Source organism: Limanda limanda, chromosome 17 (assembly GCF_963576545.1).
Source record: "Limanda limanda chromosome 17, fLimLim1.1, whole genome shotgun sequence".
Classification (NCBI taxonomy): Eukaryota; Metazoa; Chordata; class Actinopteri; order Pleuronectiformes; family Pleuronectidae; genus Limanda; species Limanda limanda.
The window spans coordinates 14,140,709-14,165,282 of record NC_083652.1 but is presented as its reverse complement, the minus strand read 5'-3'; the positions used below and the strand labels follow the sequence as shown (position 1 = coordinate 14,165,282).

General features: G+C 43.6%; 2 protein-coding genes across 4 annotated transcripts; one reads left to right on the top strand and one right to left on the bottom strand.

Moving 5' to 3' along the window:
- Positions 1-16: 16 nt before the first annotated feature.
- On the bottom strand, positions 17-7,941 carry mmd2a (monocyte to macrophage differentiation-associated 2a). Its single transcript, XM_061090928.1, has 7 exons — positions 7,614-7,941; positions 4,406-4,487; positions 2,919-3,079; positions 2,510-2,584; positions 2,324-2,425; positions 2,072-2,141; positions 17-1,379 (listed from the first exon to the last, which is right to left on the bottom strand). Exons 1-7 carry the CDS (start codon positions 7,661-7,663, stop codon positions 1,179-1,181), a joined length of 741 nt encoding a protein of 246 aa, XP_060946911.1. The 5' UTR covers positions 7,664-7,941; the 3' UTR covers positions 17-1,178.
- Positions 7,942-10,824: 2,883 nt separating this feature from the next.
- On the top strand, positions 10,825-16,368 carry wipi2 (WD repeat domain, phosphoinositide interacting 2). 3 transcript variants are annotated; one of them, XM_061089355.1, is made up of 12 exons: positions 10,825-11,036; positions 11,626-11,708; positions 12,241-12,407; positions 12,539-12,635; positions 13,053-13,150; positions 13,278-13,370; positions 13,502-13,572; positions 13,691-13,804; positions 13,937-14,101; positions 14,278-14,385; positions 15,921-16,018; positions 16,166-16,368. In XM_061089355.1, the coding sequence occupies exons 1-12, from the start codon at positions 10,963-10,965 to the stop codon at positions 16,276-16,278; spliced, it is 1,281 nt and encodes a 426-aa protein (XP_060945338.1). In that variant the 5' UTR covers positions 10,825-10,962; the 3' UTR covers positions 16,279-16,368. The 3 variants fall into 3 exon arrangements, with proteins under 3 accessions (XP_060945338.1, XP_060945339.1, XP_060945337.1); XM_061089356.1 differs by having other exon boundaries at positions 12,238-12,407; positions 13,691-13,798; XM_061089354.1 differs by having other exon boundaries at positions 12,238-12,407.
- Positions 16,369-24,574: the final 8,206 nt, after the last annotated feature.

The following is a 24,574-nucleotide window of genomic DNA, read 5'->3' as shown; positions in this document are numbered from 1 at the left end:
ATAGATCCCTACTGTGTAATATCATTATTCTTTTTTATTACAGTGATTTCACAAACTTAACATTTTACAAAATAGATCATCTGATTTCAAAAAATAAAATCCTGAGTAAGTGCTCTGATAAAACAGATTCTGCTGAACTACTAGAGTTTAGGGAAGACCTTAAAAATGTGATCTATACAGTGCTGGAAGAAGTATAAAAATAGTAGAAATTTGCATATATATATATATATAATCTACATATATTTAATCCCCATGTGTTAATCTGTTCATTTTCAGAGGATTTCATGAAATTCTTCTTGAATCATCTCGGCTGTCGATAGAAAAGTGCACAAAGATGATCCGTTAAAGAATCCTGCTGATCATAGTCCTCCTTGAACTATCATTTGACCCAGAATACAGTTGTCAGAGTTACAGTAGCACTCAGATTTCTTAGATCCTTCAAATCACATTACAGTAAAACCATGAGAACAGATTTTGTACGGTCACAATCAAATTTAAAATCACAACGGGTCTGTTTATCGTCCGTTTTCCTTCTGTTTTAACTGTATTCTCTCGTCAGGTTTGTTCATATTAATGTGTCCCTCGGATAAAACTTAGCAGTTTAAATGTGACAATCAAAGACCAGTGGCAGCAAAGATGTTGGCCTTACAGTTTTGATTTCTAAATGCTCTCAGAGGCAAATGCAATAAATCAGCCCTAAAAAGTGAAAATGTAAACTTTGACTTTGAAGTTTATCGGCTGACTACATTTTCCTATTTTGAAGATGTGCAAAACTAGGTTAGAGGAAATTAAAATCAGTGCAACTGTGTCACTGGATTCCTCCGCTTACATCTGGCTCCTAGCACCGCTGTTAAGGAATGTGTGTCTGGTCAGTTTTGGCACAAGTTTACAAGCCGAGGAGGTTTTGTCAAGGAAACAGTTTGACTTTTTCTTCCTTTCTTGTAGAAGTGGTCCTTGTGATCAAAAACATTTTTAATCTGAATTATATATTTCTATAAATTATTATCAGCCTTTACAAGTTTGGCCAAATTACACAGTAACTAGGGTTTTGGTCCCACCCGGGGAGCTGATCCTCAGCTGTCGGTCGACAGGAAACCCAGTGATCTCATGACTCGAACACTCTTCTCCTGGTCGTGTCACTTCCTGTCGGACCCTGCGACCTCAGCCGGGAGGGGCCGTCACCTCGCCGTGTGCAGCAGCGGCCCGGGCACGTACAGGTACCTCCAGATGGCGTAATAATGAATTCCTGCTCCAGCTGCGACAAAGAGATGCCAGATGGCGTGGGCGAACGGGACGAGGCCGTCGCTCTTGAAGAAGACCACCCCCACTACATAGAAGACCCCTCCCACTGCCAGCTCACACACGCCAGAGCGCTCCACCTGTAACACATCAGAGGAATCTGTGAGGTCAAGAGTCGGTAGCGGTTTAAAGGAGCTTCAAGAATGAAGGATATAAACAGATAGGAGATTATATTCCAAGTCTTTATTTACTATATAATAGCTCTAATGTGCTTAAACCCAGGAATTTTATGTTCTATATATGTTTTCCTTTTTTTGCCACTTTCCCAAACTTACTTGCAAATGTGAATTAATCTGCAGGAATTCGACCCAAACAAATGTTTTACTCTCTTTACTCCTGTTTTAGTGAAGTTTGCAAAATACTTTAAAGCCCTGCAGCTGCCTCTGTAAATTACAGTATGTAATATTTAAATTATAATATATATTATATATATATATATATATATATACATATTCACAGCGCTTCAATATGAATGGTCTTCGGGCTGAATGTCACATAAAGGGTCAAATAGATGAAAATGGACTAACCCATTATTGTTTTTTAAATATGTTTATTACAAAATGCTAACGTTATGATTTATTAAATAGGATTAAACCGCACCGTCAGCAGAGACATTATATTGTAAGACGGAAAAAAGTTTCAGGTTTCTAGGGGCAATAAAAACTTCTGTTTGGTTCCCACGCAGTAGCAGGAAGTTTGTTGCAGCTTTTAAAAGAGGGAAAACTTCAGTTTGGTTCCTTAAAGCAGAGAAAAGTCAGTGATTTGTTTTTACCATGGACAGGATGACCGCAGCAGGAACCGCCCCCATGGCCACGTATCCCACCAGCTCCAGCAGCTTGTACCTGCAGGTAGAAAACTGTGACGTGAAAAGACAAAGCCTCCGTGTCCCTACGTGTTTGTTTCTGCTTCAAACAGCAGAGCACTGTTTGCTGTAAACACTTAGGGACGGCAGTTTGGTTTCAGGTTAATTCTGTTAAACCAGGACACGTGGAGCAGAGACAGACAGAAGGAGCGGCCGTGTTACCTCTCGTGGAAGAAGAAGACGTACATGGATCCCACACAGGCCATGACCCAGATCAGCCAGCGCATGTGGCACGTCCAGGGCCCCAGCTCCCTCAGCATCAACCTCAGGGAGAGACAGCACACGCACGTCAATATTCACTGTGTGCTGGTGTTTATGGGATTTGTTGGCTGCAGTCACGTGACTCACCAGGGCGAATAGGACGCAGCGATGAAGAAGTAGATGGCCATTCTGTCACACATGTGGAAACGCTGCTCCACTCGCCTGTACGGAGGAAAAAGAATAAATACATATTTATCTAGTTTGGGTTAAAACATTAACTAATACAGGCAAAAGAGTAGAAAATATAAAAATCCAATAAATCTTTACGAAGTACTGAGGTTTATTTTTCCAGTACATGGCAGACCACTGTTGTCTCAATGCAAGTTCATCAGAGACTCTAATTGATAGTAGTGTGTATGTGAGTGTGACAGTTTGTTTGTTTCCGTATGTACACACAAAGAGGTCAGTAGTAATGACACAACCACCACACACACACACACACACACACACACACACACACACACACACACACACACACACACACACACATACAGACCGGAGGTGGCTAATTTTCCATGCAGCCGTGTGGAAGAGTGTTGAGGTGACGAACAGGCCGGTGAGTCCGCTGCCATAGAGCCAGGCAGCGACACAATGCCACTGGTCCACAGACAGGAAGTAGAGCACCGACACGCCCACCAGACTCGGCAAGATCCACAACTGCAACAAAGAAACACAAAGTTTCATATTATTGTTGTTTCCTTATGGCATTTTTCAGGTTAACAACTGCTCGGTATAATTTAAAATTCTCTTAACCACTATGCCCTCCAGTGGCTCACCTCCATCAACCATGACCAACACAATCTTATGGGTTGAACAGTTCAAGGTGACAACTGGTCAGAACTTCCCTCAAGGCAGATTTGAGGTATCGATGTTCAGGATGCCAAAAATAAACATGATTGTGACCCTTGACCTTTTACCAACCAAATCTAAAATGAAAATTTGTACAAATTTGAACAAATTCCCTCCAGATGTTTTTGAGATATCATATTCACGTTGGCACGGAGGAATTAAGATGTTTGTTTTTGCAAATACTGGAAATGTAGCAAATAACAAGCCAGATTATTACAGTTTACCTAATTGTCTTTGACAACCTCTTATATCTTATGTCTGTACAGTAAATACCAGAAACCTGTTAGCTTAGCATAAAGAGTGGAAACAGAGGGAAACATTTATCCTGACTCTGTCCAAAACATCTGCATTAACATATTTTCTATAATTTATTCGATCCACACAACAAAGTGTAAAAATGACAAATTGTAGTAAACTTTCTGGACAAATTATTTCTTCAACGTTATAGTAACGACATCCTAGAAGTCACAATGAATCCTGCAGCACTATAACCTGAGGGATTTTGTTGTGTTTGAAGAGAAGCAGGTCAGACTGTTTCCCTCATTTCCTCTATTTATACCAGGATCAGAAAACACTCTGCCATAGAGGTAGCTTCATGTTGAACTTGCAGACACGACCGTGGTGTCAGTTTTCTCTTGTGACTCTCATCAAAACAAACAGCAATATTTCACTGACTGTCCACTTTCAGAATGAATTTCTCTGATTCCGCACACTCCACAGAAACAGGGCAAGTTGGCAGCCGTGAATGAATGAATATATAAATGACAACAAATACAACCTCAGTAAATCCTGCCCCATTCAAGGCTTTACAGTAATTATGGTCTTGTTGCACTCTGTTTTCATCCTGTCTGTCTGCTCCATTCACGCTGTCTTGCTCTCTCAGAGGCAGAAGAGCACAGGGATTACAGCAGATTAGAGAAAGCTACAGGATGAATCACAGATTATAGACCTCTGCCTTCAAAGCTCAGCCAAAAAATCCGCCCCATGTTGCCTCATTCCTCGCAATCCATCTTTTCCCTTGACTGGCAAACGCAGAAAACCCAAGAGGAGGCCGGGACAGGGAGAGAGAGTGTGTGTGTTTCTGTGTGTGTGTGTCTGTGTGTGTGTGTGTGTTTGTGTGTGTGTTTGTCTGACCCCATGTGTGGCACAGTTTGCAGCATGTTCATAGTCAGTGGGCTGATATCTCTTGCTGGATGGCGCCCTGCAGTTCATGAACCTGAGAGCGAGACAGAAAGAGAGAAAGAGAGAAAGAGAAAAAGAGAGTTTAGATCAGAAGGCTTTATTAGTTAATAAGTTACTGTGTGCTGAACCCATGAAGACCAAGTGTGTGTGGCCATGTGTGTGTGTGTGTGTGTGTGTGTGTGTGTGTGTGTGTGTGTGTGTGTGTGTGTGTGTGTGTGTGTGTGTGTGATGGTCATTCTTGGGGGATTTACAGTCTCTAATCCACATCACGTTGTCTGAATTTTACTGTGCCTCATCGTTACTGGGGAAACTGTCTGCGTTGCTATGGGCACCCCCGGTGTCCCTGTCTGCACGACCACAACAGGATACCGCTGACCATTCATTTTTTGCATCCTTTATCATGTTGCTATGAGTTACTGTATGTCCCTCCGCTTGTGTATGTGTGTGTGTGTGTGTGCGTGTTGTGTGGGCTATATAATCAGCAGTAAATCTCTCAATCCCTGCTTACAGGGGAAAACACATCTGGAGATGTTACGAAACCACATTTTATACATGAAGATGAACACACTCGAATACAAACAAACACACACACACACACACACACTCATTTGAATGCGGCTGCTCGCGCGGGGCCACAGGTGTGCCTTTGTCGGTCAGCTGTGTTATTTGATTACACATTTAGGCCGACGGCGTTCGCTGCAACGGTCTATTAACTCTGCACGGGGAAGAGAGCAATCAGGAGAAAGGGAAGCGGCAGAAGAAGAAAGAAGAGGAAGGTAACATGGCCGCTCAAGTGCAACTACAGCAGCAGCTCACAAATCCCAACTCAAAGCAGTCGAGCCCAAGATTCACTTAACACTCGCTTAGACATATTACTGGAGTTTATTGTTTTTAGACTCCTCCCACAGTCAGTACTAATTTACATCAACACCAATAATCCAATAGGAATCACGTTTAGACAGTCATCTGATTATGATGCTGTATTTTAAAATTAAATCAGAATCAGGGTTTATTGACAAGTAGGCTACGCATACAAGGAATTAGTTGTGGTGCGTTTGTCCGTGAGCGTAAATCAAACATTTTAACAATATAGAAAAGTGTGTAAATATGACAAACACTAGAACAATATACGTAAAATATGAATGAAAGATATGTGTATTTTTTTTGAAAGGGGGTGTGTATTTATAGAAAACCCCTCCCCCCTGGGGTCTACACACTGGTGGTGGTTGGTGGGATCTAGAAAATGTTGAGGACTTGCTGAGTGGACTCGGGTTCACCAGGACACTGAGGAGACCGGGGGTGTGAGTCACTGTCTGTCATGGTCGGTGCATCACACAGGTCTGAGTCCTCAACCTCCTTAAAGCAGCGTTTTAATGGAGAAACCAACATGTCTTTACTTCCCAAATATTTACATTCCTCACTCTCGAGGTCTAAGTGGGACCCCTACAAAGACAGGAGTGCAAGTGTGTTTGTATTTGTGTGTCTGTGTGTGTGTCTGTGTGTGTGCTCTCGCCACCACAATGCTCACAACAGGAATGTTGGTGTGTTTTCCTGTTGTGGGTCTGGTTTGGCGTTCAAGACATCAGGACTCTCTCTAGCACTAAACACCTCACACACATATTTTCTCTGAACCTACTTTTCTCTCTCTCTCTCTCTCCCTCTCTCTCTCTCTCTCTCTCTCTCTCTCTCTCTCTCTCTCTCTCTCTCTGTCTTTCTCTCTCACTCTCTTTCCTCTTCTCTTCCTACGTGCAGCTCCACATGCTGAGCCGAGTGCATGACAAGAGAACGGCATTTCTCTGTTGTGGTATTGTAGAGCTATCAATGGACCTGAATGTGGCACTCTGATGTCCACTAATGGGTTATGACAGAACCCTGTGTGTATGTGTGTATATGTGTGTGTGTGTGTGTGTGTGTGTGTGTGTGTGTGTGTGTGTGTGTGTGTGTGTGTGTGTGTGTGTGTGTGTGTGTGTGTGTGTGTGTGTGTGTGTTTGTGTGTGTAATGAGTTGAAAGGAAGGGATAGGGATTCACAGGCTCTGATCAGAGAGGACATTGTTGGCATCGCCGGCTCACTATTCTCTCTCCTTCCTCTCTTCCTGCTACTTGAAATCTTTCATTGCACACACTTGTTTTTCTTTTGTGTGTGTGTGAGTCTGTGTAAACCCCATGTTGTCAACACATAAAGTCCTTAGTTCTAAAAGCCCTTTACAGCACATTCCATACATTAATAGGATCGGTTGCATCTAAGAGGATCAGAGACTTTGGATCCTGGTAGATATAGTGTTATACATTATAGGAATGTGTGAGAGTGCATGTGCATGTGTGTTGTGTGTGTGTGTGTGTGTGTGTGTGTGTGTGCGTGCGTGCGTGCGTGTGTTCACTCCACGACTATTCCTATTTCCAGAGAAGATCAAGTTCATCTCCTCCGGGACAATAACTCTTGTTCTCACGATTATCACCATCTCCCATCTCCCACACACACACATACACACAAACACACACACAGGCATGCACACAAACACGCACACACAAACACACACATACACTTCTAGCCATGTATTTAAGCTGTTAATTCGTCACTTTTATTGACCTTTCTTTCTGTTTATTAATTTCAGCTGCAGCTTTCCACTGTTTCCCCGTCACTTTAATCTACTTCAACTATTATTCAGTACTTTTATTTGAATATCAGCTGTTTATTATTTACTTTAAGATGAACATTCTGCTTCTCCTGTGCAGATAAGCTTTCACACGTCCTCACATGAAAACATCACACCACAACTGCATATGGGTATATCTTTTAAATGAGATTTCATCAATTGTGGTGACACAACTTGTTAATTAATTTGTTCGATACCATTAGTAATTTGTGACCGAAGAACTCTGGTGCATGAAATCCAGTGAAACTGAAAAGTGAAATTGTTCATCAGTCATCGGGATGTTAGCCAATCCCTCTCTCTCCAACACACACACTCACACACACAGACACACACTAATCTATAACGTCCCTCTGATTGCCCCTGTGCCAGCGCCATGCCAGTGCGCATGGATGCACATGGCTCCGTCGCACATGAGACACTCTGTGTGTCAGACACTTCGCAGAACCAACTCTCCAGAGACTGAAGAACGTTACCTTCCGAACACGTTACCTTCCGAACACGTTACCTTCCGAATGTACTCCTCCTCCGGTCCACAGCGGCGAGCCTCGTCCCCATTCCGGATGTCCCACCGCCGTGACTCCGGACCCCAGCACATAGGTCCAGCGGGGACAACGACCCGCAGAGTCGCTCCACGGCTCAGCTGCTCGACTTGTGACCGGAGAGTTGTTGGGTCTGATCTGGAGACCGACCACCCGCAGCCATCCGGGGGGCGTGCACAGCGGGGGGCACGGCAGGGGGGGGAAGCTGTGCAGGAGTTGAGTTCGAGTCTCGGATGTGTTTGCAGGATGTTCCGCGGGACCGGGCTTGTAACCCCTCCTCCTCCCTGATGATTACACAGCAGCCAGCAGCAGCCCCTCCCCACAACACGTCTCACTGCTGCTGACGTGAACGTGTTGGACACGCAGAGAAAAGTTCAGCTTCAGTCATACAACCTTTATTACGACTCATTGACCTTAATTACAAAGTGTGATAATAGATGATAAATGCAACTGTGCTTGTTCAGCTCCTCTCAAAACAGGGTTAAAGGTTCAAAATGGAAAAATGTAAAGGCAACAAATGGGAAATAATTAAAAAGCAAAACAACTGGAAACAGTTAAAAAGCAATTTGAAGATCACACAGCATTCGAGCACAGAAAGAATATGACATTAGTTTAAAACTAGATAAAATACAAGATAACAAAAATCATTGCATTTGATATCAGACCTTCAGGATAAAATACAGCTAATGAGTCTTTATGAGAGATCATGAGTTTGTTTGATATTATTACAAAATATGAAACTAAATAAAGATTTAAAGTGAGAGCACTGTGAAGATTCACAAGTCAAACAGGACGTGTTTAATCATTAACTGGATTATCAGACAAATGTAGTTCAGTACAAAAGTACAGTTTATCCTTCTGAAATGTGCTGGAACATTCTTTTTAAAGTAATGTATATTCTGTAAGTGACATTAGTGATATTTAAAAAGATGTGGCTCCACTATATCTCCAGCTCAGCAGCCACAGTTACAGTGTCAGACAAAGGCAAATTGTTCTTTTGCAGATCCACTGATGCAAACCACTTACACACACACATACACACAAAGACACACACACTCTCTGAATGGAAAATTAAATATTGTCCAATAATAACAGTGGACAGCAGCAGCCCTGTGTGGCAGCAGCTGTGTGAAACAGAACAGACACATTATGCAAACACACAGTCGTCCAAATGCGTTTCCAGGCTTCCAACGAAACGTGTTACACATTTACCTCCTAAGCTGTGTTTAAAGATAACATTGAAAATATCAGTGGACCGACGGCATGAGCATATTTGTACAAGTAAATATTACAGTGTAAATATGGCTAGCTTTGTGTGTGTGTGTGTGTGTGTGTGTGTGTGTGTGTGTGTGTGTGTGTGTGTGTGTGTGTGTGTATTAAAACTTTTATAAGTGACCAAATCCTGGTATCATATCAGTAGTAGTAGTAGTAGTATTAGTAGGATAGTAGCAGCAGTATCATTATTATTATTCTCCTTATTATTAACCCTCTTTATATTAATATTAAATGTATCTACACACTGTAACAGAGCCCAGGCCACTCCGATAATTCACTTTACACTTTATGTTTATAAGGACGACTTGTGAGTTTATGCAGCAACTGTATTGAGGTATTTTTTAATGAGGGTCCGTCATGGTGGTCTGATATCTTCTCTAGCTCTTTTCATACCGACAGTGTTTCTACTCCACATCCTTCTTTTGTTCTGTGAGAGCCGCACACAGGATGAGCGGCAGCTGTCTGCAGAGTCAGTCTCACTCAGAATCTTCCCAACTGCCGAGCTTCCTGTTGTTTCAATCGTTTGTATCGGTCACACGCTCAAACCCACAACTGACGCCGCAGTGAAACTAACACACGCAGACAAGATCTGTGACTCACAGCCCAAATTACTCTCCAGTCAAAGGCATCACATCAGTCAGCGTGTCCTTCTCGTCCCCAGCCTCAGATCCTGTTGTTACAGTTGTTACTGTATCACGCTTGTGCTCTTTCTCAAACACAGCTCATGTAGAAAAGAAGAACGAGCCGCCCCCAAAGAGAATTGATCTGAGATCCTTGAGCAATAGAGTTGTTGAAGTGAAAAAATGGTTTTCACAAGTTTCTACTAATTCCGAGAGCAGCTTTCTGTCTGTCTGTCTGTATATGACTCAGAAATCTCACAAACTGAATTCTCACAAACTCTCGTAAGCTTCACACTTGGCTCGTGAAGTGAAGAGTCAGATTTGGTGCAATTTTTGACTTTTTTCCTTGAATTGTGTTGCTACCATGCTATTTGAATTGAAGCTTTTGTTTTGAAAAGTAATGAATTTGGGTCTGAAGATTGTGTCTCATGTGACATTCAATGCTTAAAGAAATAACAGCTGTTATATAAATCATTCAAACTTATTTATAAACCACATATGTGAACAGCAGAAAAGCAAATAAATAATTAATTAATTGAGAAATAGATAGATAAATTAATGCAGTTTGCTATTTCTGTACTTTCAAACTTATTCATTAAATTATTAATCTATTAATACATTTTTTTATCTATGCATTTATACGTGTAAATGTTTAATACATATTCATTCATATCTAAATGTATCGTTTTCTACATTTACTTAATTATTTAAATATTTATGTAATCTTACATATATTTACTTCTATACTTCTGTATTTCTACGATTTAGAATTTATTTCTACGTTTATTTTTTATCCATGTGTTCCTACATTTATTTATGTATTTATTTATTATATGTGCAGAAATGCTATGAATGCAATTATACTATTATTCCCCATACTTCTTATCATCATTTTTATTCCTCATTCTACTCAAATTTTGTCGTGCTGCTCTTCTCGCACTTTTTGTCGCATATGCAACACAATACACATGAAGGTTCGGTGTCACTATTTACATATGCCTACATTTATTTATTTCTATAATTCTGTATTTCTTCATTTATCTAATACTTTATTGACATCTACACTCATGTCCTGCACAGTTTGCACACAGGGACCGTGCGTGTTGGAGGAGGTCAGTGTCTGCACAGTGTTTCCAAAGGTTGACTCCAGATGTTTCTCTGTTTCCATGGAAACGACAGCAGTTTAACAGCTGACGGCTTTTGATTGACAGCTCGCGTGGAACTGGCTCGTGTCTCTTTAAGACGCTCTTCACGCCGCCTCCCGTGCGCATGCGCAGTGAGGTCCTGTGGGCAACAACAACAATCCGGGGCTAGAGGAGAAAGATGGACCCGTGAGGCTTCACACGTTCGATCCCCATCGCGGTCCGTCACACCCGCTGCTGTTTCCCCCGGAGCTTTGTATGTCGACGGCGCCGAGGCCATGAACCTGGCGAGTCACAGCGGGGACGCTGGCGGGAGCCAGCTCCTCTTCGCCAACTTCAACCAGGACAACACGTAAGACAGGGCCGGGGACAGAGAGGGTCCGACGGCCTGGTTGTCCAGCTAGCCCCCGGCAGCTAGCGGAGGACCGGGCGTGTGACCGGGCGACAGGGAGTCAGGAAGGGGCTTCTCCCGGGAGACAAGGCTGCTAACGCCCCCTGATGCTAGCTAGCTAGCTAGCTAACACAACGTCCACACAGGCTCTATTCCCCCGTCACTAGCTTAGCTCTGTAGCTAACGTGAGGGATGTGAGGTCCGAGGCTAACTTTAGCCACAACACACATGTAGGCGGGGTGTCATGTGACTTTTGGAGGAATTGTTGCATATTTGCATTTGTGTATTTTATGAACTGCGACAGCGGTTGAGACGCGACCGTTAGAGACACATGTCCCACCCAGGTGTGTCTGTCCTGTGGCTGCTGGGGACCACTGAGGCCTGGAGCCTATTGCAAAACACTTGCAGCTGTGTGGTCACTGTCCGAGTCCTCACTGGGACATCCGGTCACACTGACACGTGTGGGACTGGGGTAGACAGTGTGTGTCTGTGTGTGTGTCTGTGTGTGTGAACTGTCACTGATCACTGCTCTTGTCTCTTTTGTCTACAGGTCCTTAGCTGTTGGCACCAAATCAGGATACAAGTTTTTCTCTCTGTCCTCCGTGGACAAGCTGGAGCAGATTTATGAATGTCGTAAGTCAAATGTACAGTAAATACAAAATACACTTATACAATGACCGCATCACCACAACGGGATATTACTGCAGAGTCATTGTTTTTTCAAGTTATAATGTTTAATGCATGCTGCCGAGACGAAACACAGTCTCTATACCATTAGGGGATTGCTCTTGAATATTAATAACGTTTGTCAGCATTTGTTTTATCTACTCTAACATGAGCTGTTCTCCTCATTAGTCCATTCACATCACATACATTATGATATGAGCTCTGCAGCGTCCTCACTATGCACCCGTCTGTGTTGAACTGGCCTATTGTGTTATGTTGTAATAACTATAACTAACTAATGAAGTTACTAACACAATGATTATAGTCAAACCACACTTGGAATTTGTCAATAATTTGGAAAACTGTGGCTCACGGCCCCCAAATATGTTTAGTTACGCTATGATGTGATTCTGTCATTCAGCAATATCAGCTGGGAAATGATTTAATTGTGTGTGTGTGTGTCTGTCTGTGTGTGTCTGTGGTTGTCTGTGTGCAGCAGACACAGAGGATGTGTGCATTGTGGAGCGTCTGTTCTCTAGCAGCCTGGTGGCCATCGTCAGCCTCAAGGCCCCCAGGAAGCTCAAAGTCTGTCACTTCAAGAAGGGAACCGAGATCTGCAACTACTCCTATTCCAACACCATACTGGCCGTCAAACTCAACAGACAGGTGGGAGGAAACACCCGTCTGTCTCGATAACGTATTGTGTCTTTGTGGTTCCAGACAAACGCCCGATGTTAGAGGGTTGTGTGACCAGTGGAAAAAGACCCCAATGTTGTTGTTTTGTCTTCCCTCTGCAGAGGCTGATCGTGTGTCTGGAGGAGTCCCTGTACATTCACAACATCCGAGACATGAAAGTGCTGCACACTATCAGAGAGACTCCCCCCAACCCTTCAGGTGAGGGAGGACATTTATCAACACCACATCATGTAGTATATAATGTGAGGTTCTTCCCTGTACAGTTTGTGCGCTCATACTGTAACCAGGGATGTGTCCGTCTTTCCTCAGGCTTTGAGTTTCTCTTTCGTTTTCCTCAGTTTATTTTTGAGTTAGCTCTCTTGGCCTGTTCATCATTTGTTCGACTGCTTCTGCCCTAAAGGCAGAAATGTGATGCTGCTCTATATGTAACACCCACAGAACAAAGAAAAGAGAAACGATGCTGCCAGAACCAGTTTCTAGTTCAATTAAATTTTAACCACATATTCAAGTTATTATTTCAGTTTCGGTTTGACACATTGTCCAGTTCAGATACATGTTTCTGCCGCGTTGGATCTTTTTGATTATGATTTTCTATTTGTTTCCACCTTTCTCCAGGATTGTGTGCCCTGTCCATCAGCAATGATAACTGTTACCTGGCGTACCCAGGCAGTGCGACGATAGGAGAGGTTCAAGTGTTTGACACAGTCAACCTGGTGGGTGAACACAGACACAGTCAAGTTTAAGAGCTTGTTGATCGAAACTCTGCTGTCTTTAATCTGTGAGTCAAAGCCTTTATCTGTCTCCTATATCTCTAACTAAAGTGGGATGTTGTTTTTCCAGCGAGCGGCTAATATGATTCCAGCCCACGACAGCCCGTTAGCTGCTCTGGCTTTCGATGCCAGTGGAACCAAGCTGGCCACAGCCTCAGAGAAGGTAAGGTCCCGTTATCTCTGCCTGTGTGATATCTGTGGGCCTAATTTCAGTTTTCCTACCGGAGCACACATACTTCCTTGTTGTTGCTTCCTTCTCGAGTGTTGTCATCCTCTTCTTTCACTTCCCCCCAGGGGACGGTGATTCGCGTCTTCTCAATCCCAGAGGGACAGAAGCTCTTTGAGTTTCGGCGAGGAGTCAAGAGGTTGAACATATTTAATTACTTTGTTGTTACAGTTTTTCAGAAATCAAAGTGTTTTTTTACTGGGATGATTCTGTGTGTTCACCTGCCTCCCTGAATGTTAACATGTCTGTCTTCTTAGGTGTGTGAGCATCTGTTCGTTGGCGTTCAGTATGGAAGGCCTGTACCTGTCGGCCTCCAGCAACACAGAGACGGTCCACATCTTCAAATTAGAAACACAGAAGGAGAAGTATGTGTATGTATCTCTCTGACTCAGTCTTTTTACGGCTGATTTTAAAACTTCTGAGGACCTGGGCAGGGTTTTCCTTCCTGTTTACCTCATGTCATGTTACACAGTGGTTCTCATATTCTGTGTGTGTGTGTGTAGGCCTGCGGAGGAGCCCACCACTTGGGGAGGGTATCTGGGCAAGGTCCTGATGGCGTCCACCACCTACCTGCCTTCCCAGGTCACAGAGATGTTCACCCAGGGGCGAGCGTTCGCCACCGTGCGTCTGCCCTTCTGTGGACACAAGAACATCTGCGCCTTAGCTGTGTAAGAGCCAGTCTGTGTGGTGCCTTTGTATATATTTTTATTAATTTTTGCTTCCAATTGGCAATAGAGGTAATGTAACGCTGATTTGGATAAAATGTAGCTGAATAGTGAATATTATATTACTTATTTTGATGTGCGATGTTTGTGAACAATCGTATTTTATTGTTTGAAATCAGGATTCAGAAGATTCCCCGGTTGTTGGTTGCAGCAGCTGATGGTTATCTGTACCTGTACAACTTGGATCCACAAGAGGGAGGAGAATGTACACTCATGAAGCAGCACAGGTAACTGTCTCACACACACACACACACACACAGTTGATACAGTGAAAGTAAAATGTCTGGAAAATGTCCGGAGCAACTGACTCGGACCTTTGAATTCTCACATGCAGCTTCTCTGAGAAAATGTCAGGGAAGCGTCTGGAGTTTGGTGCATGTCTAAAAGCTGCTCTAGAGAATAACATGTATAAGGACACTTGGTGCAGTCACGTTACACAGCGACTCGACAGCTGTGTGCAGGGAAGGGAAACTGATAACGACCGAGTTTCATCGAGTGAATCAGTTACAGCTGATACGACGAACCACTTGGGTGTTTGGGATTTGAACCGGTGTCAGCCATGCTAAGTGAGAAGCTGCAGCTGGATGTTTTTTACACTGCATCACTAATGCTAATGATTTTACCTGCACATGTTTCACTGTTCACTAGGGGTGCAACGATAAGTCGACGTTGTCGACAAAAATCAATGACAAAAATAGTCGGCGACGAATTTACTCGTGTCTGAATCGTTGGTGACGCCATAGCGCGTGTTTCTCGTGCCGCGCAGCGGAACTAAACGTTGTTTTACCAGAGGTGCTGATAGAAGTAGCTGAGGAGTGAGCCATCTCGCTCCCTTCCTATCTCTGAAAGTTGCGCATGTGCAATAGCGACAATACATGGACCAATGGCGGTGTCCGCTGCCTCGCGAACCAGAAAGTAAAAGGTTCGGGAGAACTTCACTCTGAACAGCCCGAAAATATCTGTGCGGCGGACCTGCTCTCCATGGAAGCAGGACACGCGCATTTATAGGAGGAGGCACGTGTGACATCATAACGGAGACGATGCGGACTCGCCTCGGTCAGATGTTATATATACACGTTTATACCTGCGCGCAGGATTCTAGAATCCATTACAAAAATATGGTTTAAACATTTTTTTTTTAACGAGTTTAAAAGCTAAATGTTATCCTATTGCCTGACAAACGTCCTTTTTTAATCACAATTATTTAGTCTGAAGAAGACTGTAGTTTTGTTTGTTGAATTTTTTATTATTGTTATTTTCCCTGTCCTTTTTGTTAACACGAAAAATGGATACTTGATTTTTAATTTATTTTGAGTATCAGCACTTGGCCTGTTTTTGGTTCACAGTTTAAAGGGAAACTTGAATTAAATAAAAAAAATGTATTAGCACTTTGCCTGTCCTTGGTTTTAAATGGACAAAAACTTGATTTTTCTTTGCTTTTGTGTGAACAGTAACCTTATATGCAGCAAAGTTTATTAAAAGACATTTTTTTTAAATGAAGTATCGATCTTTATTGTCTTTCTTTTCAGTCATCACATGCCTCGAACAACCTCAAGCTAAATTTAAAAGATGCTTGCTAAATAATAGCAATTGAGAATTTGTGTCATTCATAATCCGATTAGTCGATTAATCGTTTCAATAATCGGTGACTAATCGACTATCAGAATAGTCGTTAGTTGCAGCCCTACTGTTCACATTGTTATTGCCAATCCAGTTGAAATCCCCCGACCCCGACTGAATCTGTGCTCTCTGTCCACCTCAGGTTAGATGGCAGTACTGAACCATCCAATGAGATCCTCGATCAAGGGTCACATGATCGCCCACTTGTGGCCCAAACTTACAGTACTGCTGTCACTAAAGGTAAGTGTCACCATCAATAGACTTTCTAATGATGCGTTTAATTTAAAAGTTTTCTAATATTCTCTTGGATTCTCGCTGCAGTGAACTATGTAACTGCACTGTTGAGTTTAGTTGTGTTTACATGACCTTTGACCTTTTGTGTCCTAGGTTACTGTGAAGAGCAGGGCGCCGTGGGAGGGGCGGGCCTAGATGATGACCTCAACGACTTGCGCCTCGATGAGGAGAACGAGCAGCCGCCGCTCATCCTTGAAACTGACTGACTGACTTAACGGAGAAGGCTGTACCCACCAATCAGAGGGCTCCTCTGGTGCTGCTACAAACATGTGACACAAGGGGGGCGGGGGGCAGAATCAAAGAGGAGGGAGGGGAATGGGGGGGGGGGATGTTTTTAAAACGCTCAAAGCGTTCAAGAGCCTGTCCGTCAGTCCATCTGTACGTTTGTTTCTTCATATCAAGTCTTATCGTTTTCTTCCCTCCTTCCCCACCTTTCCTCTGCCCCCCCCCCCCTCCCTCAGTTTCGCCTGCGCGGGCCGAAACTGACGCTTTTTGCATGAACACGTGCCAACCGCTAAAAACACGCTCCGATGTGAAAACGAGTGTCTGTGTGTGTGTGTGCGTATTGGACATTTGATCAAAACGATGTAGCCGTGTCTCCTGGAGAAGACGCGGGCGCGGACACGAGCGCTGTGTGAAATGAAAGCGATTGTGTAAGTGCCTCTCTGCCCCCCCCCCCCCCGTGTCCGGGCGCGCTCTGTCCGAGAGGGAGATCTCTTTTCTCATTGGCTCAATAAAAATCTATTTTCATTTTGTTGGATCTTAATCGAGGGTGTGTACTATCTTTTCTAACCTCTTCCTCTCTCACACACAGTCGAGTTCACTTTTGAAAGATTAACGTGGAGGCTTGGGTGCGTGAGGCAGAGGTGTTTGTGAGTGAGAGTGTGTTAGTGCGCTTGTGTTGAGATCTTATTTGTGTGTGTGTGTTTGCCGGGCATGTATATCAGCAGCAGTGAGTGATTAGCCTCCACCTGCTCCCCGCTCGCTCCTTCCTCATCCAACCAGAGGCTCGGTAGACCTTCCTGCCTGCCCCTCCCTCCTGAGGCCTGCACTCATTGGTTGATTTCAAACATTGGTATTAATGAACTTAAAAAAATATATATCTACTTAACCAATGATTTGTCATGTGTATGAAAACATGCATGGTGGTGTTGGTGTGCTACTGTGTCCATACATCAGAGATATTTGGGTGGAGATCAGTCAGCAGATCGGTGACAGTCTCCTCTTCTTCCTCTTCCTCCTCCTCCTCACCTGCAGTATCTATACTCTGTACATAACTAGATGTGGCCAGATATCACTGTACCATGTTGTCAGGGGAAAGATAGCGGGCGTGCGGCGAATCGAGTGAACTGTGGATTATAGTTTGGATTGAACGGGACCTCAGGCTGAGCTCGGTCAGCTGGCCCAGGATGCTGCATGACCCCCCCCACCCCCCACCATCTGAATCTAGTAAGCGAGGATTAGCCGTGGGATTTCGGAGAGTGTAAGGCATTTTCTAATGATTTTGTATAAAAATGTGAAACGTTCATCTGAAACTAAAATGAGTATAAATAAATTCCATCTTGATGTATGAGATAGATGCCTTTTCTTCTTCTTACACTGGTGTTTTAGATTCACTAAGAAAAGCTCTGACAACAACCACATATCATTTCTTAAACTAGGTGTAAACTCACCCTGCTACTTTTAGATTTTGATCTTATTTAAAAAATATAGACATGATTATATTCAAGTGAACCACAGGAAAGACCCTGAGCACAAAAAGGGGAATGAGTGACTTACTATTAAAGCTGAAAATAACCTGGCTACACATATAATTAGTGTGAGAAAAAAATATTTGACCTCTTTTCTTACAAGAGAAGATGACAGCAACAGGAAGTCAAAGGAGGGATCCAAATAAACACATTACTTACAGTAATTCAAAATGGAAAATGGTATTAAAACACTGTCGTTTTGTCTGTAGTCGTCCTGTGCAGCCACTTACCCTCATGTTGATCTCACTGAACCTCTCTGTGGTGTCCACCAGCTCCTGCTCTATTAGCTTGCCTCCAGGCCTCCTCTCAGCTCCTCCATCTCCCCCTGAAAGAGACACAGACGCCGCTCCTGGAGGCTGTAATTATCCCGCAGCTCCTCATGGTGCCGGGGTCCTCATGTATCTGCAGGAACACCCACTTTGATCTGCTGCTGCAGCTTCTTGAGGGTTTTGACCAGCCTGAAGTCAGCCCAAAATCTACACTCAGTCACACTATACAAGACATGTTTGTTTCTTGGCCGTGAGAGCTTCTTGCACCTCTAATGAAGCTTCTGCTTCCTCCATAGCCAGCTGCATCTCCTCCCTCTCCACCTCCAGTTTCTTCTTGGCTTTCTGCAGCTCGTGGACGCTGCGGCCTCCTTCGCCAAGCTGGTCGACCAGCTCCTTGATCTCCTCTGAGAGGACATAGTCAAAAAAATATACATTTGTCTCAGATTCTATTGCATTTCTCACACCTCCCGTAATAATCTGCTGTACCACAGGATCTGCAGCAGTTAGAAGGCACCTGAGAGGATCTTGTTCTCCTTGTGGACGTTGTCTATCAGATCCTGGCTCTCCTCGTAGGCCGTCTTCAGCTTGTAGACCTCCGTCATGTAGGAGCGACTCTCCTTCTGGCTGCTGTCCAGTTCCAGTTGCAGCTCCTCGTTCTTCTGGCTCCACTCGGCCGCCAGCTTGTCGAAGACACGCTGCTTCTTATCCAGAGCGGCTGCTGCTGCGTTGGACTAGTTCAAGTTGGACTAGTTCTTATATGCACATTAGATTATATTATAGTACATTTACTCATTCAGCAGACACTTTTATCCAAATGAACATTAAAGCTTCAGCACAATCCAGGGAGCTTGAAGTAAGTAAATCTGTTCACTTAGAAAACCTGTGAGAAATAAGGATTACTAGTATTAGTTAGGTATATTTCCCAAAAAGTTTCTGAAGATAGAAAAAAACTTAAGGCATGAGTGGATCTCTTCGTGTGTGTGTGTGTGTGTGTGTGTGTGTGTGTGTGTGTGTGTGTGTGTGTGTGTGTGTGTGTGTGTGTGTGTGTGTGTGTGTACCTTCTCCAGGTCTATGGTGAGGTCCTCCACCCCCCCAAGCAGCCTCTGCTTGACCTTCTCCAGGCTGGTGGCTCTGGCTTGTGCCGCCTCCGCTGCCGCCTCGGCCTCCTGGAGACGCACGGCCAGTTTGCGCCTGGAGGAGAGCGAGTGGGAGGAAAGAGCGAGAGTCCAGAGTGGCATTAAATTAAAAAGTATCAACACTAGTTACGTAGTTTCACTCACTGGTAGATATCAGACTGATATATAAAACACATTGTCTCAGAGTTTTATTTTTTTCAAGCTTTATTTGACCTTCTTGGTCTCCTCCAGCTCCTCGGTGCGGTGGATGGCGTCCGTCTCGTACTTGCTCCTCCAGGAGATGACGTCAGCATTGAGCTTGGACACGAGGCGCTGCATCTCTTCAGCCTGGTCGACTGCATCAGTTTACTCTGAGTCTGCACGTCTTCCAACTCCCGACTCAGATCATTATTTTCCAATCCACACACACACACACACACACACACACACACACACACACACACACACACATAACAAGAATACACAAATAAATAGAAAACTGGAGAAAAACAGAATGTGCTTGTGTTTGTGGCGGCGTGTTCTCACCAGTCAGATGGATCTTGGCGGTGTTGAGCTCAGTGTGAGTTCGCTCCATCTCAGCCAGGCGAGCGTTTGCCTCTGCCAGGTTGTCCTCCAGCTTATGAGCGTGGGCCTCAGAGTTCATCTATACATGCAAACACAAAGATACACAGAGAAGACACAAAAAGTTTACATTTATCCATGTTGTGTTTTCTTGGTAGAGTTCATCAAACAAGATTTTCCAAATAACACGGTACTTTTGCTTTCTGAGTGGCCTCCATGGTGACAACACAAACACTTCGTAGAAGATGATAGACAATTAGCAGCAGAGAGGAAAATGTACACAAAGTGATTTCGCTTGGGATTTTCTAAGATTTTCTCAATTATTTACTTAATATATATTTATAATATATTGACCATATACTGTATCTTAATATAGGAAACAACACTGTAAGCAATTAGCCTAATGATTGGTACAAATAAGTATATATGTTGATATAATACTGACAGTAACAAGTGAAGTTGTTCCTAATATCTATACATACATTAAAATATATGTATTTATTTAGTTGTTATGTTTGTTTGATAAGAAATAATTATATTTTTGTTGTGTCTTAGATATATAATAACTGTATATTTGTATTATAAACCCTTGTTAGGTTTCATTTGACCATAACATGTAACTTTACAGTAGCGACCACTAGGGGGTGATGATTGACTCTAGTAAAAGTAGCACAATATACAAGAAAAATACATAAAAAGTTAAAAATAAAGATACTGCATCTAAACTAAATACTTGAGTAGAGGTTCATAAGCATTAGGAATAAAATGCATGTGTAAAATGACCTCTGTCAGTGTGTGTTAATTAATGAGCCAATATTATTCATCAGTTGGTCGAGGTGGAGCTCATATTTTCAGATTAAACAGATGGTAAATGTATCTATTACAGAGCATAGAAACAGGCGATGGAGTACACACACTGGTCCTGGTTCTGACCTGAGTTCATATAGACTGGGAATGAGTTAAATGTTTCAAAGATTTTTCTTTAATCATCTTAACAAAGTTTTTGTGAAATACCTTTGGTCAGAAACTCATGGCCGACCTTCACCCTGGGACGCGTTATGCCCTTCTGCAGCTCCCCAGAGTTGATGGCCATGAGGTGAGCAACTAGGCCACCTCGGGAAAGGATCACGAGAGGGGACGAGGATTTAATTAAATATTTTAACAGCGTCTTTTACGGCAGAAAGTATTGCACATAAATAAGACCAGGATTTATGGAAGGAAGAAACAATATGTAGAGTTTGAAACGTTTCAGCTGAGACGTCAAAATGAAAGAGGAGGCTTTGAGAGAAATGTCAAAAAAGAATGAAAGAGGAAGAAGACAACTAGGTCAGATGGACAGGGTGGAGTGAGGTAGTCTGATGATAGAGAGGCATGTTGATAGAAAGGTTGGGGGGGGGGGGGGGGTATACCCTCAGTGGAATCCACATCAGCCTGTTCCTCTCTGGGATTCTGTTTGAACTTCATGTTGCCGAAGTGCATGATGCCTCCAGTCAGCTTGTACACGCTCCTCTTCTCCTCAGGAGTGAAGCCCAGGACATCAAACGCCTCCAACCACAGACAGAGTGAGGACAGAGGAGAGGTTGTCAGTGGCAAACATCATTATTAACAAGCTCCTGAATTTACATGACCAGATTCATAATTGATTAAGTGATTCAGCCACACAAAGAGGCTTTGAATCGACGCATGAGAGCGAACACGTGTGGACTCACATCAGTGAGCAGCAGCTCCTCTCCCTCGTCCATGTTGTCCACCACAGTGACGCCCTGACACACCCACACATACTGTCTGGGGTCCGGGCTCAGCAGCAGAGCCTCTGGAAGACACATCATTAACATAATAATAAAGAAAATAATCATGTGTCACCTTGAAAGCCAATCTGTGAAATGGATCCTTGTCATTATTAACCACAAATTTCATTTATTACACATTTTGCCTGTTTCTCAACTTATCGAACATGAAAATTATAATATTTCACTTAATTATATGCTCAAAATATTGTTCACATGATTGCTTATATTATTGTATTTAAATTTAAATATATAAAACAGCTCTGTCGATATTGAGCTCGTTCTGTTATTCATATTCATGCTTGGTCATTTCACACATGATATAAAGAAAGTTTGTTTCCTTTCATTAAAATAGTACTTGTAGTTTTAATTAACCAAACGAAATTGACAACAGATTACATGTTTGTCTTATCTTTAGTTCAATTAAAAGGTAGAGACAGAGCAGCTTCGTGTCTCTCACCGATGAGTTCAGGCTTCTTTCCAGAAAGGAGCTGGTAGAAGATGTGGTATCCTCTCTCAGTGGCCTGCTGGGAAATCAAATCACTCTAGATTTCTCCTCCAGATCTGATTCACACACGAACAGACACACAGGAAAAGAAAAAAGATAAACACAGTTAATAAGAATTCACTTATTTTTCATGGTACAGCTAAAGTAAAACAACAGTTGGTATTTCATCAACGTGCATTGATGCTGGTGAAGCTTGATCCAAAGTAATAAAAGAGTAAAGCCACTCACAAGTCTGGATATCGGCACCAGCCAGCTTAGCTGTCGACCAAAAGTGGATACGAATGAACTTTCCCTGAAACCAAGACAGAGCCATGAATCTGATTACTGTGGATGTGAGGATACTAGTGTGTGTGTGTGTGTGTGTGTGTGTGTGTGTGTGTGTGTGTGTGTGTGTGTGTGTGTGTGTGTGTGTGTGTGTGTGTGTGTGTGTGTGTGTGTGTGTGTGTGTGTGTGTGTGTGTGTGTGTGTGTGTGTGTGTGTCCTTACAAAGTGTGAGGAGTTGTTGTTACGGATGGTCTTTGCGTTGCCAAATGCCTCCAGCACCGGGTTAGCCTGAATGATCTGGTCCTCCAAAGAGCCCTGAGAGCAGAAGAGAGGAGAGGAGGGGGAGGAGAGGAGGAGAGGAGGGGAGGAGGAGAGGAGGAGAGGAGGAGAGGAGGAGAGGAGGAGTGGAGGAGAGGAGGAGGAGAGGAGGAGAGGAGAAGAGGAGAGGAGAGGAGGAGAAGAGAGGAGAAGAGGAGAGGAGGAGAGGAGGAGAGGAGGAGAGGAGGAGAGGAGGAGAGGAGGAGAGGAGGAGAGGAGTTATGATTCATATCAGAAAGCACCATCTGAACTCATGTCTGCATCCTCCGCTCACACACAGACACACTTGCCTTGGAGTCTGAGGCTTGATCCCGGAGGCTCCAACATTGGCAAAGTACTGGATGACCTTCTTGGTGTTCTCAGTCTTGCCGGCACCAGATTCTCCACTGGAGGACAGACGCCAGACAGGAGTCACTTACATGCACAATTATATGATGCACAACATTTGTGGAGGAGTGTAAAAAACAGCACGTTGTCCTCACGTGATCAGCATAGACTGGTTCTCATGCTCTGCGATGGCGGGACGTTGACGGGGGAGGCAGGAGAGGAGAGAGACAGAAAGACAGTGTGAGCCAGACGGGAATAATTACTGCTGATTTCCCTGAGAGCAGATCAGAGCACTGCTGATGTTCCCTGTCAGCATTAGCAAGAACACAGACAGCTGACAGCCCTCCCCTGGTACCACATAATGGCCTCAAAGTATTTTCCTACTCCCTGAACAAATCATCACACGCCGCACTAATCACACACCTCCAGCTACTGCCCCACTCCCTCTCTCCACGTGGAACTGTGCAATTACATGCAGGCAGCTCATCTCGAGGGGGGTCATCCCAAATCACCACATACCACTTGTATGTTTACCACTCCTCTTTGCCAACTTTATAACCCCTCACCCATCAATGACCTAAGGTTGATTGACAGATTCCTACTTTAGTCTAGACCTCAAACCCCTCGGCCTCTCCTCACCCATCATCATGTCGTGGTAAGCGTTGTCCGAGACGGAGAAGAGGTGAGGAGGCACTTCATTGTGTTTCTTCCCCTTGTACATCTGGGCCACTTTAGCGCCGTAGATGGGAAGCCATCTGTACGGGTTGATGGTCACGCAGAAGAGGCCGGAGTAGGTCTGGGAGTGGGGGGGAAGAAGAGGGGAGATGAAAACAGGATGATCTAGTTGAGAAAGTTTTCGCCAAGTGGACAGACATCTGATTCACCGGCACTTTCAAATGTTATTTAGTCCCTTTCTGTTTGTGTATCTGTCTTCAATGTTAATTCAATACATAAAAAGGGGGAAATCTGATGCAATTAAACGGAAAACTCAATAATACTAATGTTTAAATGTGTTCAATACAACTGCAGAGATATTTCATGATGAAATAATTTTTTCTGCTCTGTATTGTGAAATGTGTACTTGTACTTCTTACACACACACACTAACACGTAGCATCAGCACCAAAAGAGAGTTAATGTTTGAGTTTTACCATATTTTGCTGTGTGCTTGTGTGTGTGTGTGTGTGTGTGTGTGTGTGTGTGTGTGTGTGTGTGTGTGTGTGTGTGTGTGTGTGTGTGTGTGTGTGTGTGTGTGTGTGTGTGTGTGTGTGTGTGTGTCTGTGTGTCTGTGTGCCTATGTGTCTGTGTGTCTGTGTCTGTGTCTGTGTTTGTGTCTGTGTTTATGTTTGTGTCTGTGATCCCAGACCAAGTTTGTCTCTATGAACAAAATTATCTAAGTAGCCGTGAACACACTCAGCTGCTCAGGGGCTCCTCACCACACACTTTCAAACACACGTACATGTGCACATATACAGTACACACCCATGATCTCACTAACAGCTGTACATGAGGGATAAACTAATTTGTGTGTGCTGGTTTGTGTGCGTCTGATGTCCCTGCCGCCTGTGGAGTGTTGAAATA